Source organism: Neocloeon triangulifer, unplaced genomic scaffold, assembly GCF_031216515.1.
Source record: "Neocloeon triangulifer isolate White Clay Creek 2 clone unplaced genomic scaffold, ASM3121651v1 ptg000014l, whole genome shotgun sequence".
NCBI classification, from domain to species: domain Eukaryota; kingdom Metazoa; phylum Arthropoda; class Insecta; order Ephemeroptera; family Baetidae; genus Neocloeon; species Neocloeon triangulifer.
This window is the reverse complement of record NW_026775556.1, coordinates 28,692,079-28,709,774: the sequence shown is the minus strand read 5'-3', so window position 1 is coordinate 28,709,774 and position 17,696 is coordinate 28,692,079. Positions and strand designations below refer to the sequence as shown.

Sequence of the window (17,696 nt, the reverse complement as noted above, 5' to 3'; positions counted from 1 at the left end):
ATTTTATTTTTTATTATTAAATTATAAATTTTTATTTCATATATATTAATTTATTCACTAATAAATTTTATTAAAATAATTAAACTGAAAAAAAAGAATTTCATTGGAATTCCAAATAACATTGCTTTTTTTAAATAATTTAAAGTTGCCTTTGCCATCAGTGAACTAGATTTAATTTGATTCCAAAATTTCCATAGGGCCATCTCATCTCTTGTTTGTTTGTATTAAATAATGGAATTAAAAAGCAAATTTTAATTAAAAAATCTTATTGCTGTTGTTTCAGTGGTCCGATGACCCCAATGCCGAGCTTCAGCATGGCCAACCAGGGCGCCAGCATGGGCCACGTGCCGCCCGCCTCCTGTCTGCAGCAGCGTGACCCGACCTACGCCTGCATGACGCGACCTTCACACTACGGTGACCCTCTGGGCCTCGGTCCTTACGGCAGGCCGTCGCCCTGCAGCCCTTCGCAAGCCTATCAGGGCATGAACGGCCAGTACGGCACAAATGGCTCCTCTTCAACAGGTAAACTGGGTAAATATTGAAATGGTTTTATTTTGCTTTCTCTTCGGTTAATTTCTGTTCGGTTCTATTTTTCCTCATGAAAATAATTGAGTAAATATTCAATAATATAAAATTTAAATCTTTTATTCTTATATAATAATATAATTACCAGTTACATTTTTTAAAACCTCCATAAAAATTTAATAATTCAAATATTAATTTAATTTTTTTTGCATTAAATTACATGATGTATTTAGGGAGACAAATTTATTAAACACATCAAGTGTATACAATTTTACAGGAGAAGAAATACAAATGCATTATATTTTATACTTAATTTTGCAATTTTTGTTTAATTGTTTTCTTTAATGGATAATTTATGATTTTCTTTTGGGAAACTGTCTCTGCTTTTTACCAATAAATTTAATTTAAATTTTCTAATTTTGGTCCATTTTCAGGTTTGATTTCTCCAGGCGTTTCTGTTCCGATCGCCGTTCCCGGTCAGCCCGGAGACATGACCAGTCAGTACTGGCCGCGGCTCCAGTGACAGTGGTGGGCCTGAGACTCGTTGTGCCCCATGGCCGAGCAGAGCAGCGCCCTGAGCGCCGCCGACTCGTCGCCTGGGGCCACTTCGTCAGCGAGCAACCTGGCCAGCAACGACGCAAACAGCAACGAGCAACATTACTCGGAAGTGCAGCAGTGGCAGCCGCCGCCGCTCGGACCACCACCCATCGAGCCGCCGGAACCTGAGACTGCCTGATCAACTCGAAAATCGGACTCGAACTAGTTTTTAATTACTATGTGAAGCACTGTGTTGTATGATATACTTACAATTAGGATTATCATTATTATCATCGATTTCACTCGTGTCAGCCGAGGAAGATCAAAGTTTATCTCCGGATTAAGTTGAATTAATTAAATATTTTGTCAAGCCCTTGACTTTCAAGCAATATTGAGAAGGGTCGCATAAATTTTTTTGTAAATGAAAAGTGGCATTTTATCAAAAATTGAGCCATAGTTTATTATTATTTTGAAAAAGTAAAGTTAGTGCATTATATAGATTTATCGAAGACTATCTACCATACCAAAATCATTTATATGGGAAGAGAAAATAAGAAACACTGTACTTAATTATTATGACATATGAAATGATCTCTCATTATGGAAAAATGTTTGTGTTTTCCAATGGAAATCAGCATTTTAAGCTGAGAAATTAATTATTATTATTATTGTACACAAGAGGTAAATAATTAAGGCATGAGGATTGTGAGCTGGAAAAATGTGGATTCTCCAATTTGTAAAAATGTGCTTGAATGTGAATCACTTCAATTTGTAAATATGCAGCACTCCAGTATCAGAATAAAGAGCAGCCCATACCTTCATCTGGTGTTACTTAAATTTTGATTTTACTTTCAGTTTGAACCTGACTTAAATAAATAATGAAAACACATAATTCACATGTTACAAAGAATAATTTTATTCTTTATTTACAAAAACTGGTACTAATAGTTTTAGTTCATATTCACAAGTTCAGAGATATTTTAATTCAAATAATATATAGGAGAGTTAGTTAAAATTTAAAAATACAATCATCACAAAAAACGTTTGGGGCACTTTACAGCCCGTAGAGGCAAACAAAATTAAAAAAAACACACATGCATGGCACGTGATCTAAATTGATCTGCTAAAATTGGGAGATGGTTTATTCAACAGCTAAAACATTCCCTAGTGGAGATAAAAACGCCAAAGTTTAACAATTTCAGTGAGAGATCGGGTGATGTTTTCCGAGCAGTACGGATTGCAGTTTGCAAATGTTATAAAATTCATAACAACCAGTGTTAAATAACAAAAGTTCTAGTATCTTTTAAGTGTTACTCGTTCAGCAAAGCGTCTATGTCTTCCAGTATTTTGTCATCCGAAGCCCTCAGGAAGGAGTCGTCAGGGTTCGAGGACGGAGAGAGAAGATCGAACTCATCATCAATGCTGATGGACTGGCTGAGACTCCTCTGAGGCGATTTCGGGATCTCAATCGAAAGCTTGGAGGTCGAAGGCTCGGCGACTTTCTCAACTTCTGGCTTTGGTTCGACAACAGGCTCAGACGCAGTTGGCTTTTTCAGCTTGATGACCCGAACTGGTTTACTCTCTGCGGATGTCGCAGGTTTGATGATTGAAGATAAAATTTGTATCTTCGGAGTGAAAACCGGCGCCGCAACATTCAATCTGGCCTTCGGGACCGGCGCTGGTTTCGGTTCCCCTTCTGGCTCTTCGGTCTTGACCAACCTAGATGGTTTCCACAGCGGCCTCTCGGGCTTTTTCCGTTTTGGCTCGGTCGCCTCCTTTCTCTGGGGCTCTTTTTTCAATCTCTTGAACACATCTGGTGGCGCCGTCTCGTCGGCCGAAATCACCCTCTTTCTCGCAACAACAGCCACGGTGGGTTTTGTGGGGCTGGTCAGGTTGGCTGTGATTTGGATGTTGGGAAACTTTGATTCGGAGGTAGGAAGGACATTTATTTTTCTTGACACGTCCGCGTCTCTTTTCTCCTTCTTGTGCTTCTTCTTTTTCTTTTCCTCCTTTGACTTCTTCACTTTTTTCACCTTTTCCGAAACGTCGAACACGACCGGAGAAATCGCCCTTTTGATTTTCTTGGCGGCCGCGCTCGGAGCATTTTCAGGAACTGGAGGGTTGACTTCAATTTTTCTCTTCGGAGGCGATTTGACTTCGGTTTCCTCTTCGCTGCCGAAAGTGATTTTCTGTTTGGGCACCCGGACCGGAGGATTCACTTGGGCCTCTTTCTCCTGCTCCTCCATTTTCCTCCTCCTCTTCTCTCGAATCTCATCGATGCTCAGAACCTTGATGTTCTCAACGTTGGTCGAAGTCTTGGCCTCTTCTTGCTGCGCCTGCATCCGTTTCGACAACATGACTGCCCGCAAATCCTGGCTCTTCTCAGGACCAACCGCTCTGCTTTCTGGATTCTGTTTCTCCCTTAGTCTTGCTCGGCAGTCGATGTCCAGCCTGTTGGACAAGTTGCTTTCTCGGCCCACAAACTGCTGCTGGGTCTCGTAGTTGTAAAAGGCGGCAGACTCGGCTTGAATTTTCTCCAGTCTTATTTGCTCGAGCGTTTTGGGCGCGTTTCGCAAGCGAGATGACTTTAGTGGCGATACTGAAGGCACACTCTCGTTGTCGGACTCTGAAAGTAGGACAAGCTTAATTAATCGACTGTGAATTTTTTTATCTAAATCGAATAAAAGATACAGAAAGCAATTTAAAAAGATATTAATATTAAAACAACTTTTAAGAGCCAGAATAAATGTTAATAATTCCAAAAATATGATAATAAATACAAAGATTACTTACAATTAAAAAAAAAATTGAATAAAACAAAAACTGTGCACTCATTTTTGTTGACTATGATTGTGACTCTTCATTAAGCAGCAGATTTCTTCTTAGATGTGTTTGCTTCACAAAATCGACAACAGAAAAATGAGATGTAGATTACAATTTTCTTTAAGCATTAAAAATTTTACTTTTAAGAAAAATTCAAGTTCTCATGCAACATCTATTGGATGGGAAAAAAAAATGATTTTTAAATAGAATAATTTTAAAATAAATTGAATTTCTCTCATGAATTCTATTATCTAATGCTTCACAAAAACTGTATCTTACAAATTGTCATTCTGTTGTTGATGTTGCTCTTGATTGACCGAATCAGTGACAGGATGATTCATGAAGAAACAAGAATCGACGACAGGAAGTGGAACGATTTTTTTTGTTTTGCTCAAAAAGTCTCATCTTAAAAGGTTATTTAAATTTTTTTATAAAAATTCCACATTCCTGATAATTGCAAATAACATATAAAAAACAAAAACAAGAGAAAGTGCAAAGTAGGAAATTTATTCAGCAGATAAGCAATACAAAAAGCAAAGCTTGCAATTTTATACACATGCAGATAGAGATTTGCAGAAGAGATTACAAAAGAAGCGTTTTACTTTTCTCAAGCCAAAACATGCACTAATAATCATACAAGAAAGCATGCACAGATTGACCACTGGGTTCACAGAAATCTCATACCTTCTTCGAAGTTCACAACGAGCGGATCAAAGCTTGAGCTCAACTGGGGAATCGAACTTTGAGCAATCGAGGTCTCGACTGGCTCCGAATCTGCACCACTTTTCACAGGCAAAATCACTGAAATAATGATAATGTTAATTAATTCTTTGAAAACAAGACATTAAAATCCTCAATTTTCAAAAATATAAAACCCTTTTAAAAAAGTTTTGATTTGACCTAATTTAAAAATTTTTCCTGGAACAAATTTACACTAAACGCAGGGAAATTTATAAATTTCAATAACTCACAAGGTTGTCCATTCTCCGTGTCGCTGGAGAGAGACTTGCTCTGGTGCAGGAAAGGACAGTGCGGCTTTCGGCAACCAGTGAGCTGCGTTTCCCAGTAGCACGGTATTGTGCTGCGGTCCACCTGGAGAAAATTTCAGACACGTTACAAATTCAAGAAATTTGCTGAGAAATGTGTAGAATTTACCTTCACATCCATATGGCGAAACGGACAGTGAGCCTTGTTGCAGAGTCTCTGCTTCCAGAAATTGCAGACGGTTTCTTTGCCAAGCGCGCTAGGCTCGTGCCTGAAGGGACAAGCGTCGCCCTGAAATTCAAAATATACGTTAACAATCTGCTGGGAATTTTAAAGAAATCAATGCAAACACCTTCAAGCACGACGAATAGTAGTAAAAGTAACAGTCGTCCATGATTGCTTTCTTCTAGGCAGAAAACTGAAAAATCGATGAAAATGGCAAATCAGATCAAAAGGATGGATGATTATTTTACTATAAAATTTACTGCGTGTGTAACATCGTAAATTTAAAAGCCAGATTGAATTTTTTAGAGGGTATGTTAGTAGAAATTATTTACATAACTCCTCAGCGGAGCAAGTCACGAAAATGTATGAGCATTTTATTCCATTGTTATCTTTTAAGATCGGAGGTTTAAAGCTTTTTTTACATTATGAAAACATTGACAAAAATATTTTAACTTAAATTTAACAGAATTAGCCACAATAATAAATCCTTACCACTGTAAAAGTGCAAGTTTTAACTCTAAAAATGCACTCCTCTCCGCAGAAAGCAAAATTCTGGCAAAACAAAGATGGCGAGCGCAGCAGATGATCTTAAACACTGTTGCCAACTAAATTAAGATACTCCTTTTTTATTTCCCATAATTACCTACTTTATTTATTCATTTCTCGTACAAATTAACGGCAATTTATTTGAATCGTTATTTTCAGTCACTTTTCAATGATTATTGTAACAAAATATCATCGAAAAGTTTATGTGCATGTAAATAAAATATTTTGTTATGTTGGTAATTGATTTGTATTTGTTTCTCAACTCACGTGTTGATTTTGATGACTTTAGTGGATCCTGTTTTAATTTTTCTTTTCTTCTGAAGTTTTCCCTCAATCCGTGCCGTCAGAAATGAAGACAAACGTTAAGGGAAAGAATGAAGGTGGTGAGAAGAAAGGATTTGACAAGAAAAAGTGGCGAGAACGAAAATTCAGCCACAAGTTCAAAGGTAAATAAAAATCGCACAAATTTTTCCCATACAATTTCATTGAAAAAACCTTTTGTTTCAGTGCAGCAATTTGAGGAACGAAGGAAAAAGAAGGTTATGAGAAACTACTACAAAGAGCTGAAACACATTCAAGGCAAACCATTATTGGATCCGGCAGCAATAACGTCTGATTCGGATGAGGCAAAAAATGTCAGCAGTGAGCAACAAAATCAACATTCGCAAAAAATGTAAAATTGAACTGCTTATTTCATATTCGCTTCATTAAATTGCTCAATTTTTAGGCCTCCTAGTGGTAAAGTTTCAACATCCCAAAGAGTGCGGCAAGAGTTTGAAAGGATCCGCCAGCAGAAGGAAGATAAGAAAAAGGAACTCGAGATGAAAAAAGCCGAGAAGGAGCAGAAGTTGCTTGAATACAAGGCAAAGAAGGCTGAGAGGTTTCGGAAACTTTCCAAGAAGACAAAAAAAGGTCAGCCTGTGATGAAAGATAGACTTGAAATGCTCCTCGAAAAGATACAAAAGCAGTGCAAATAAATTTATGGTCAAATAGATCAGGAACAGACATAATAAAAAAAATTTAAATCTATTAATTTATAATTGTTACAAAATCCTGTAATAGATTTAAAAAAAATTACATTACAAAATAATATTTTAATCAGATAAATGAAAAACTTTTCTAGCGTCAAGGTGTAATTTGTTCATGCTGGCTGTGCTTGATTAATGGTTGCGGTGCCATAACTTAATTGAAACTAATTTTCACACCGCCCTAGGCCACACCTGTTCAATTGCCAACGTTTAGTTGAATAATGTAATGGTAATGACGCAGTTAGCTCACAAAACTTGGGGCTCCGAGCAATGGAGCAAGTTCAGCGCAGACTTAGCAAATGAAACAACAGCGTCGGTGCAGAGAAATTCCTGCTTGCTCGGAAGGCCATTGTGTAATCAAATATTAAATGAATAATAAACTAGAATACCAATCAGTCTTGGAATTAAATTAAAAACAATTTTAACTTATATTTATTTTTAATTGTAATGTGGAAAGCCGGTTTTAGAGTTTTTGCAAAATCAATGTTAAAAGGATTACTTACATTATTTTTAATATTTTTTTTATATTTGTGTCAAAGTAACAAAGTAAGAGCCAAATTATATTGAATTCGCACCTCTGCAATTCAAATGTCAAACATTTGAGCAACTGTTTTTAAGCCAAAGTTTAAATATTTGCCATTTGAAGCTGACTCTAATTAGCACCGAGCAAATGATTTAATTGGGCCTTGAGCTACCACATAAGCTGATTGAAAAATATTCCAAAGAGTGAGAGGAAGTGCTTGAGCGTGCTGGGTGCCCATTGAGAAAAAAAATCAGGTGTTTACTATTGTAACGGTTTGGTAATTGCAGCGCGCCGCTGGGCAAAAGTACGAGTAAGGCTCGTGCACTTCTCTGCTGTTACATCACTGGAGGAGCAGAGCTGCACGTATCAATTGGTTCCGTAACTTTTTCAGATCACTGCGCAGACAATGAGGCACTGAGAATAATCACGTCCAACGATCCAAATGCCCAGAGCGACATTTAATTTTTGATACTTTCTCCCGCCTTGTCTGATGTCAAATAGGAACATTTTTATGTTTCATTTTTTCAAAATTATAATTTGATTTAAATTTTTATTTTATCATTTGTGACTATCACACAAGATTACAGAAGTACACATTGCAACTATAACAATAATCTGAAATTTTGATGTGGATAAAAAATTAAATTTTTTTCCAAAGAATAAAAAAAAATAAGTCACTTCGTTATAAAAAAATTTAATATATTAATTTTTTTAAAGATGTTAATTCAGAAACTGATCAAGAAAACCAATGCTTGGAAAACGAATTAAAATGTCCAAATTTCAACTCTTAATTGGAAATTTTAATTCTTTTCTAAACAGATTCTGACTTGACCTGTCCGAGATTCTCAGTTGAGAGTTCGAGATTCATGTTGGAAAACGCTAACTGATGAGCTTTCATTAAGAAAAACTATGATCCTGTGTTGCTGTTTGTTGTAATTTTAGAGTTTTAAATGGAAAAATTAATTTTTGTAAACAGAAAGAAGAATAATTAATAATGAATCCAAAACTGTTTTTGAAAAGAATGGAAATTTCGAATTAAAAGTTGAAATTTGCACGTTTTAATTTGCTTTCCAAGCATTTTTTTTATCGTTCAGTTTCTTGATCCACGTTACAATATCTTTTTTTTTAATGAAAAACCGAGTGTAGAAAACACTTACAAAATTAAAAACATTAATAATACATGCCCACACTTCTAATTAAAAAAAAAAAATGATACAATTCCCTAGAAGGTTTGTATTCAAGTTTTATGGTTCACCGCTAGTTGAATGGAAAACGTGACGTAAGACACCAAAATTAAAATTCTTAACGCACTTCTGTGATAGCCTTTGATTAATGTAAGATATAAAATTTAAAAAAAGGTTTTACTAGGACTTCCTTCGTAAATGGAAAAATCTGCAACTTAGCAAAATAAAAATTAATGTATTTACGCGATTTTGTAAAATCCATTAATATTCATAAATCCGCATAAACCACAAATTTTGCTAATTTCCCAAAACACACAAAAAGTAGAAAACGTTTATTAACAAATGCGAGAGATTTTCTCATTAATGGGATTCCAAACAAATAGAAATGCGGCTAAATCACGTTCTACTGTTTGTTTTGCCTGTAGAAAAGTAAGAGCTGAGAATTGTGCTGTTTATTTGAATTATAGAATCTCTCGGCGCTTCCGATGGAGAATGAAAAAGATAAACCTCGAACCATTTATCCCATTGCACGCACGCTGAATGCTCATTTCGCGTGACTCGTGCGTATTTATTATTTTATGAATTATTCAATTAGCCAGACTCGCTCCTCGCGGCGAATTATTATAGCAACGAAAAAAGAGGCTGCGTCATACAATTTTCTCGCGCAATAACAGCAAATATCGCATCTACGTCAGTGGGAGATAAACAAACTTCCACAAACCCGGAAATTATACATCGGGGAGCAAATAAAAACAAGAACACTTACTTAGTGCTTGTGAGATTTTTATTTGCCGCAATAAAAATGGAAATCTTTGCCATTTTTCTACAGTTTTCTCTTGACAAGTTCCAATTTATTTTAAGGGAAAATAAATATAAATGCAAATTTTATTGCGCAAATATGTTGATTTGTTGTTGTTGTTATACTTTTAACTTTTATTACATTTGCGGTTGTTAACGTTCAATTTGGAGCAAAACCAAACGCTATAATTCTCACGTTCTCATTTGTAATTTTGGAATTGATACACTTCTTTTACACATCAGGCGGCTCTCAATGGTGACTCAAAAAGTACATCGATTAAAATTGAAACTTAAAATGTTTTTTTGAAAAATATAAGATTTAGAATTTTCACATAATTTTAACAATGAAACCAAATCAAAATATTTTAAGAAGTCTCATAAAAAAATTTAGACATTAAATACAATTGAAAAGTAATTAAAAAAAAAAAAAAAAAAAATGTGGGACCAAATTTTTTCATTATAGTAAGAAAAATTCAGAAGCCAACACAATCGTTTAAGAAAGAAAGTACTATTCCTAGATTAAGCAACCACAAAATTAACATTTTTCTAGACGAGTTCTTGAAATTACAGAGCAAAAGCGTGTTAAACAAGGCAGTTTTCTTCTAGCACAATTAGAGTTATCTTGATCCCGAGAACTCATGCAAAAATTAGCAAGCTCACATTCTTGATCGCGCTATATAGAAATCAGGAACAAAACACTGACCTACAACACCAAACAAACATAGGTGCGGATTTAATATATCAGCAAAAAATCTCGACCGGCATTTCAAAAGGCGCGATTTCTGAGGCGTGCGAGAGATGCCATTTCACAACATAATATTCGCGACGTGCAACCCGCGTCAGGTCCGTGATACAATTTATAGTGTTTGTATTTTTCATTTAAATTTTTCTTGCCATTTCTTTTTGCAAGCTGAAAACGTCATTAAAATTTAAATAAATAAACACGATATTTTTTTTGTTCAATTTTTATAAAGCAATTTTTATATAATTATATATTTAAAACATTTTTATACATATCTCTATTAATAGAAATTAAAATATTTACTTTTCTGTATTTCAATTCTTTCCAAATCAAACATCAAACTAATGTAAAAAATATTAAATTAAATTTATATTTTGCATAAAATTTCAAGCAACTCTCTGTGTTCAATTTTCGATATTTGTATAGTCTGTTATAATTATGTAATGTTTTTCGTATTCTCATCCATTCTCATTCAGTTTCTTGTTTAGTTAATTACGTTATTCGAATGTTATTTTAGGATTTCAAAGGTCTGAAATGGGGAGACCCGCGTTGCCCCTAATTACAAACCTCATAAATGTTTCAAAAATTATTTGCCCTAAAATGTAATTCTATCCCAAAATTAATTGAGCATTTTAAAACAAATAGATTCTATTCCAATAGAGCCAGTTTTTGAGATCAAAAAAATTAATTTTGCCGAGACTTTAAATTTACTTAACAATTAACGACACTTTTTATTCCACTCTGGCTCAAATTGAAATCCCATAACACACCTACCTTTCACTCCACCAGTGCAACGGAGGGCGAGAAAGGAACCGACAAAACTGATGAAAAAAAAATCATACCACTTTCGTAATCGACGCGCGCTGGTCTGCAAATTTAGTCTCGAATTATACAACAATGGTGCAGGCAGACTAATTGTGTCTAATGGGAGAAAGGCGTGGGACAGCGATCAAGTGTGAAAATTCGGAGCAGCTCAACGAATCGTCCAGGAATTTGTGTTGCACCTGCAAAGGGCAAAAAAGAGATCGAGAGACGTTTCTTCACCTATGAACTATGCTTGCTTTCAAAACGGTCCTTTTTTGTGACTCGCTTTTTGCTCAATTCAATTCAATTCAATTCAATTTTATTGTTGTTCTGTTAGACAAGAATATTAACAGTAGTCTTTAGAACATGTCAGGTCTAAAATTAAAATTTAGAGAAAAAAACCCGTTGCTTAGGGCAAAGGGAAAAAACTATAAGATTAGCGCGAGAAATTTCACTTGTCAAAACTGCACAGTAAGTATTCGTGTATGTCATAGAAGTTGTGTTCACTTAGCACTTGTTTCAGTTTCAGGGTGAATGTCTTTAGATCTTCAATTTGTTTTAACTCGGCAGGCAAGTGGTTGTAAATTCGAGCGATCATGACCGCCGGATTTTGCGCTGTCAAGTTTAGTGTCACTGGGGGTATGTGAAGGTCTTCATCGTTCACTGGCTTGTTTCTCGTATTGTAGACGTGAACTTCCTCTGCCTCATTGTTTCTGGCAAATTTATCAGGGTATTTCTTTACAAACTTCGCGCACTCCAATATGTACAAGGAAAACGCTGGGAGGATGTCAAAGTCTTTGAATAGTTGTCTGCATGACTCAAGTGGATCGGGTCCTTTCCAGTACCGTTTGCCAGCCATAGCCCGCAGCACCCGTTTTTGCGCGATAGCGACAAGATTAAAGTATGGGGAGGCACCGTAGATAATAATCGAGTACAAGATATGGCTTTGCACGTATGCAAAGTATACCTGTCTGAGACTACTCTTAGGCACTCTCTTGCCCATTTTCACAAACAAGTATGTTGCACTTCTTAGTTTCCCACTCGCATATTCGCACTGTGCACGCCAGTTCATTGTGTCAGTGAATATTACACCCAGAACCTTGCTCTCATTCGCCACTTCGACTTCCGTGTTGTTAAGTTGAACAGAAGGTTTTTCCAACTTCTTTGTCTGAGCGGTGTGAATTTGCATGACCTTCGTCTTTGAGGCATTTAGTCTCAGACGGTTGTTTTCGGCGAAGGTCTCCACACTTTTGTTTACTTGCGAGGTTTTCTCGTTAGCTTCGGTGTATGTATTACCCCTTGCGAGGCTCGTCAAATCGTCGGCAAAGACATAGAGGGTGGCAGCTACGCTTTCCAACGAAAAGTCGTTTTCATAGGCCGTGTAACTAAATGGTCCTAGCGACGTTCCTTGCGGTACTCCAATGGAGGAGTCCAACGTTGCAGATGTTACGTTCGTTATGGTCTGGTTTTCGTCAAGGTGCCTAAGTTGAACCACTTGTTTCCGACCCGTGAGGAATGATTTCATCCAAGAGAGTGATTTTTCATCGAGTCCATAGCATCTCAGTTTTCCGATCAGGATTTCGGGCACAACGCAGCCAAACGCATTTGAGAAATCGTATAGGATCATGTTCACTTTCTCTCGTTTCTCGATAGACGAGTGCAAGTCCGTGACTAGGTCATAGAGTGCTGTTACCGTGCTTTTGCCTTTTCTGAAGCCGTGCTGGAAGCCTTGAATTAGTTGATTGTCTGAAAAGTAGGCGTCAATTCTATTTAGGTAGCATTTCTCAAATATTTTAGCAACCGTTGACGTGAGAGCGATTGGTCTGTAGTTTGCTGCGTCGTTTTCCTCGCCCTTCTTCTTGTAGATAGGTACAATGGTCGCCAGTTTTAAATTTTCAGGAAATTTCCCCTCCACGAAGGAACAGTTTATTAAATCCGAAAGTGGCGTGGCAATGTAAGCGGAAATTTGTTTGATGACGCTCATGGATATTCCGTCCCAGCCAGCTGATTTTTTTGCAGGAAAGGCGCCAATGACTCTCCGAATCTCGTCTGGTGTTGTCAATTGATTAAGTGAAAATATCGTCTCCACTAGTGGGACGTCTTCAATGGCGAGTTGTATTTCTTGTTCACTCATTTCGGGAAGTGGCTCGATAAATTTAGTGTTCAGGAAGTCAGCAATTTTCTGCAAATCTTTTTCTTCTTGCCCGTCTATGCAGATTTCTGAAATAGTGGTGGATGTAATTTCATTGCCAACGTTCTCCTTGATGATTTTCCAAGCCGCTGAGACTTTATTATTTGAACTCCTGAGCTTTGCTTCATTGTTTTTCCTGATCTCATCGTTAATTAGGAAGCCGACGTAGCTTTTGAGGCTCGCCACCTGCTGCTCCAGGTCCTTGATCTTGTCTGCTTCTGATTGATTGGTGATTGTATTTGCTCTTGCTTTCTTTCGTAGTTCTTGTAGCTGTTCACTCATTTCTCGCAGCCTGATTTTGTTGTTTATTGTAAAGTCAGAGAGATGAACAACAAAATCAGGCTTTCTTTGTTTGTTTGGCCATTTCCATGTTGTTATTGCAAAACTGTTGTATTTTTTTTCAATGTGAGATTTCTATAAAAGAGATTCATTTTTTTTTTACTATCAAGAGAGGAATAAATGAGTCCAAAAAAGCTTTAATTTCTACTTGATAGTAAAAGTAGAAATTTAAGTGAAAAACGGGGGTCAAATTAGTAAAATTACGTTCGATTGTTGAATTTTCTCTTAAAAACTCATATCTTATATCAATTCACGCGAATAAAAATGTTAAAATAGCTTCAAATTAAGTTTATTGTCTTTTTTTCTAATGTTTGATTTCACGCAAATCTAATATTTGCTCTATGACTTATTTTAATTTTAATTGATTATAATTAGCATTATCATTTAAAACAATAACACTAATAATTATGTATTTTTAAAAATTAGAAATAAAATTATAATTTTTGAAAAATAAAATTTCCGCGTCTATTTGTGATTTATTTATTTACTGCAGACGCAATAAAAGCAAAGGAATAAATAAATAAATCAAAATTTGATTACGCTCTGTAAGTCTGTGCAAAAGAGTAATGAAAATTCATCATTCATTGAATTCAATACAAATTATAACTCATTCTTCCACTTCTGTCTGTTAAAAAACGCCTTTGTTTTAAGCGTAAATAAAATTGAGTCAATGTAAGTTTCCTTCCTGAAAGAAGACGAGTGCGAAATTGAAGGTCGTCAATTGTGATAATGAGCAAACAAAGCGCCCTCGTCAAACAAAGGCGAACTTCACAAGGAAAAAACGTTTGTTTTCAAGAGCAGGTTTGGCCCGGCCGGTGCAAAACCTGTTCAAAGAAATCACACTGCTGCCTTTATATAAAAATTATCAGCACAAATATAATTATTCCAATTGGCGAACAGTGCAGACTTTAGAACGCCTCTTGTTTTGCACCACTTGAATTAGCATCTACAACTTAATATTAGTTCTCCGTCCGAAGCGAAGTAGTGAAAGTTTTTCTGCACGTATTTTAATATTAGGCCGAGATGCTCTGAAAAGTGCTCTACTTACGAAGCACAAAATTAACACTGAATGCATAAAACTAAATTGTGTAACCATTAACCATATATAATTTAATAAGTTTATTTTATTTATAATTTATTAATTTATTTTATCCAAAGGTTTTTATATTAAATTATAAAATTTCAAACAATTTATTTTTAAAATTTATTCCAATAGATGCTAATTTACAAAATTTTTAATATCATTAAAATAAAAAATAAACATCAATTCTTGTATTAATTTTTTATAAATATTATCTTCAATAAAAATAAACCAGAAATAAAGAAAATAAATTTCAAAATGAAGAATCCTGCCTTGGTCTTTGGTTCACGTACGCATGTGAAAATATCCGCGATTGTTTTCATCTTTTCATTATTTATTTTTTTATTTATAAATAAATAAATATATTATTGTTCCCAAAATATATTTAAAGTACCCTATTAAAAGGGTTAAAAGTATTAAAACCTTTCTGAACCATGAAAAATATCAGCAATTTAATACATTTTCTTTCACCTCTAAAAGTTGCAAAAATTTTGCGGTTCGTCAACAGCTTTTACTTTTTTATAGTAAAAAATATAATAATTAATTATTTTTGCTAGCCATATTGAAAATTTACTCATCACAAGGCACCAGTGTGGTTTTATTTCATAAAATTCTCTTTTAGGGTAACACGCCTCATTAATAATGGTCGCGCACTCGTCTAGTTTCATAACAAAACCCCATTTTACCGCTCTTTGAAGCAGCCGGATCGTTTATTACACGGATTTGACGTCAATACTTTGGCAAAACTTTTATTTTATTTCGTCACAAAGCGGCTCTTTCTTGAGTTATCCACCTTGCTCCTGATTTGATGCACAGTTTTATTGCCCGATTATTGCAGGTAGACTGACAGGTGCTGGAATTACATTTATTGTTTTGGCAAGCGAAAAGTGAGTTTCTTTTTTGCAACTTTAGTTGCATATTTTATATTCGTTGTGGGTGGACAAAATTACCTCACTCTCTGTTAAGAGGAAATGAGGCTAGCGAAAAAATGTGTTCGACGGTAATGCACCGTGCAATAATCTTTGCAACAATCAAATCTGCTGGTTATGGTTGCATACAAAAATGAAGACAGAGTTAATTACAGGCTTTTTATTCAATGTGGGAAAATTCATTCTATCAATGGATCCTTAAAAAATAAATATAGTTCTTACTTCTAATTCAGAATATTATATCTGACAATCTTCACAACAAAAAAGTTAAATCCCCGAAATATTTAGAAATGGTTTGAGTCGAGATAGGACTATTTAAACAAAATGACATTCATTTTTGTAATTTTTTTAATATAAATATTTTCATAACATACATTAAAAATGACATTTCATGAAAGTAGGTCTTCAATAAATGTTCCTACGACGTTTCAATGCAACTTAACGCCATTTACTAGGAGATTATGATAATATTTTTAAACCAATATAAAAAAATTTATTCAATTCAATTCAATTACTTTATAAAATTTAAAATAATAAAATATATTAAAATTTGTTTTATAATTAAATCATTAATTTAATTTTTTTTTAAATATTTACACAAGTTTTTTATAGTTAGTTTATTTAATAATTATGATGTAGTGTAATTTTGTCGTTAATCATTTTTTTTTTTAAATTTCTAATACATTTGAATAAATAAAATACAAACTTAATTACGCTAAAACATTTTTTAATCATTTAAATTTAATAAACAATGGTAAAAAACTACTGTAGACAAATAATTTTACAAGTGTTACAACCAAAATAAAAGTAAGTCTTTGAAAATTAAATTTGTTTCTTACATTTCAGCTGTGCCATTGAGCTCACTTTTAGAAATTGTTATTTTTGTCTTATTCTTATTATCTTTTGCGTCAAATTAACAAAGGAAAATCATACACAACTTCGTTATGCTCACTGAACGTTTAAACACGCCGCGATGACATAAGAGTTATTAATTGGAAGATGCACTCGAGCAAAACGTCGCAGCTCATCATCGATGCAACAAGTGAGAAAAAACTCTCACTTTTCTCTCTTGTGCTCTCGTCGTCGTGCCATGCCAGCCAGGCGTGCATTCGTTCTTTTATGCTAAACGAAAACGTTGTGTTTGATTTTATTGTTTGGGGGAAAAAGTCGTTCATTCATACTTGACACAAAGTGCGGCTTTTTGTGCGTGCCCAGTGGCTCTGATCAAACACCGGCAGCAGCAACGTAGATTGAGATAGCAAAATGATTTGGCATGTTTTCGTTGCACGCGCCATGGCATTTCCGCGCGCCTTTGCAAACTCACGTGCACGTACCACAAAGTGCCGGAATTGGGTCAGTGAATTATTTCATGTATCTCGTTGTTATTTCTCATTTCCGATTGTATAATGTCAGTTGAGCTCAAGAAGGTTATACTTTATACTCTATTAAATTTTGTCACTCATTTCAAACCTATGGTTATGACTCAATTAAATCCGTTTACAATCTAGTAATATGAATTTAGCAAATTTGGGCTTCAAGTAAAAACGAAATTAAATTTTTTATTTCCTTATTATAGGTTTTTTTAAAATTTTCTTTTCGTTTATTCTTCTCTCAGTAGTGTGTATTTCTTATTTTAATTAGTTTGTTTGAAGAAGTTGACACTCGAGGAGATGATCATGGAAATGAAGATTCGGGCTTTTCCTCGTTGCAAAAAATTGTTTTTTATTCAAAAACAAACGGCTCTACCAGTTTCGCGCTGCTCGCTGACTAATACAAGAATATTCTTGTATTAGTCAGCGAGCAGCGCGTTTGCTCATGAAATAGGGTCGCAGACCGTGACCGAAACTGGTAGAGCCGTTTGTTTTTGAATAAAAAACCATTTTTTGCAACGAGGAAAAGCCCGAATCTTCATTTCCATTTAATTAGTTTGAATGGTATTTAATTGTTTCAATTTTCAAATTAGAGTGTTTTATGCAATTCAATTTAAAAGAATGCTGGAGATTTTAAAAGCTGCAATTAATACAAATTATTAAGCTTTTCATAAAATAATTTCAACAATTATTTTTTCAAAAATTTTGCAGTGGAAGATAATTGAACAAAAGTATTTAAAGCAATTTGTCATTAAAAACAGTGAATTAATCTGATCGAGGCATACATTATTATGAATGCTTTGTAAATAATATATTATCCTCTAATTTGAATTTCCAAAACTAAAAAAAAATATTTTTACTCATACATCTATTTAGATAAATAGGTTGCAAATTACAGTGTTTGACGGGACCAATTTTTGAAAATTTTCCCGTCCCATTCCCGAATTTTTTTCAAACAATTTCCCGAGTCTGGTCCCGTTCCCGGGAGTGCCTAAAACGAAATTTCCGGACCCGTCCCGAGTCCCGATTCCTGCAATCAGCTATTAATCGTCCAGTTTTCGTGGTAT

General features: G+C 34.9%; 3 protein-coding genes across 9 annotated transcripts in view; 2 read left to right on the top strand and 1 right to left on the bottom strand.

Annotated features, from left to right (window-relative positions):
• The window catches only part of LOC132200134 (paired box protein Pax-6-like), a 70,011-nt gene extending 68,099 nt beyond the window's left edge, over window positions 1-1,912 (top strand). For 5 of the 7 annotated variants that reach the window (XM_059625360.1, XM_059625364.1, XM_059625366.1 and 2 more), the window contains 2 exons: window positions 284-531; window positions 960-1,911. In XM_059625360.1, coding sequence (XP_059481343.1) covers window positions 284-531; window positions 960-1,048 — 337 coding nt within the window. In that variant the 3' untranslated portion in view covers window positions 1,049-1,911. Of the gene's footprint in view, window positions 1-283; window positions 532-959 lie in introns of all 7 variants that reach the window. The other 2 variants (XM_059625362.1, XM_059625363.1) reach the window with 2 other exon arrangements.
• Window positions 1,913-1,954: 42 nt separating this feature from the next.
• Window positions 1,955-5,681, bottom strand: LOC132200133 (zinc finger CCCH domain-containing protein 11A-like). The gene is made up of 6 exons (XM_059625359.1): window positions 5,587-5,681; window positions 5,222-5,287; window positions 5,041-5,160; window positions 4,857-4,977; window positions 4,570-4,686; window positions 1,955-3,688 (listed from the first exon to the last, which is right to left on the bottom strand). Exons 2-6 carry the CDS (start codon window positions 5,261-5,263, stop codon window positions 2,373-2,375), a joined length of 1,716 nt encoding a protein of 571 aa, XP_059481342.1. The 5' UTR covers window positions 5,264-5,287; window positions 5,587-5,681; the 3' UTR covers window positions 1,955-2,372.
• A 216-nt stretch (window positions 5,682-5,897) lies between these two features.
• LOC132200612 (thyroid transcription factor 1-associated protein 26) lies at window positions 5,898-6,997 on the top strand. The gene is made up of 3 exons (XM_059626221.1): window positions 5,898-6,086; window positions 6,148-6,313; window positions 6,368-6,997. Exons 1-3 carry the CDS (start codon window positions 5,990-5,992, stop codon window positions 6,615-6,617), a joined length of 513 nt encoding a protein of 170 aa, XP_059482204.1. The 5' UTR covers window positions 5,898-5,989; the 3' UTR covers window positions 6,618-6,997.
• Window positions 6,998-17,696: the final 10,699 nt, after the last annotated feature.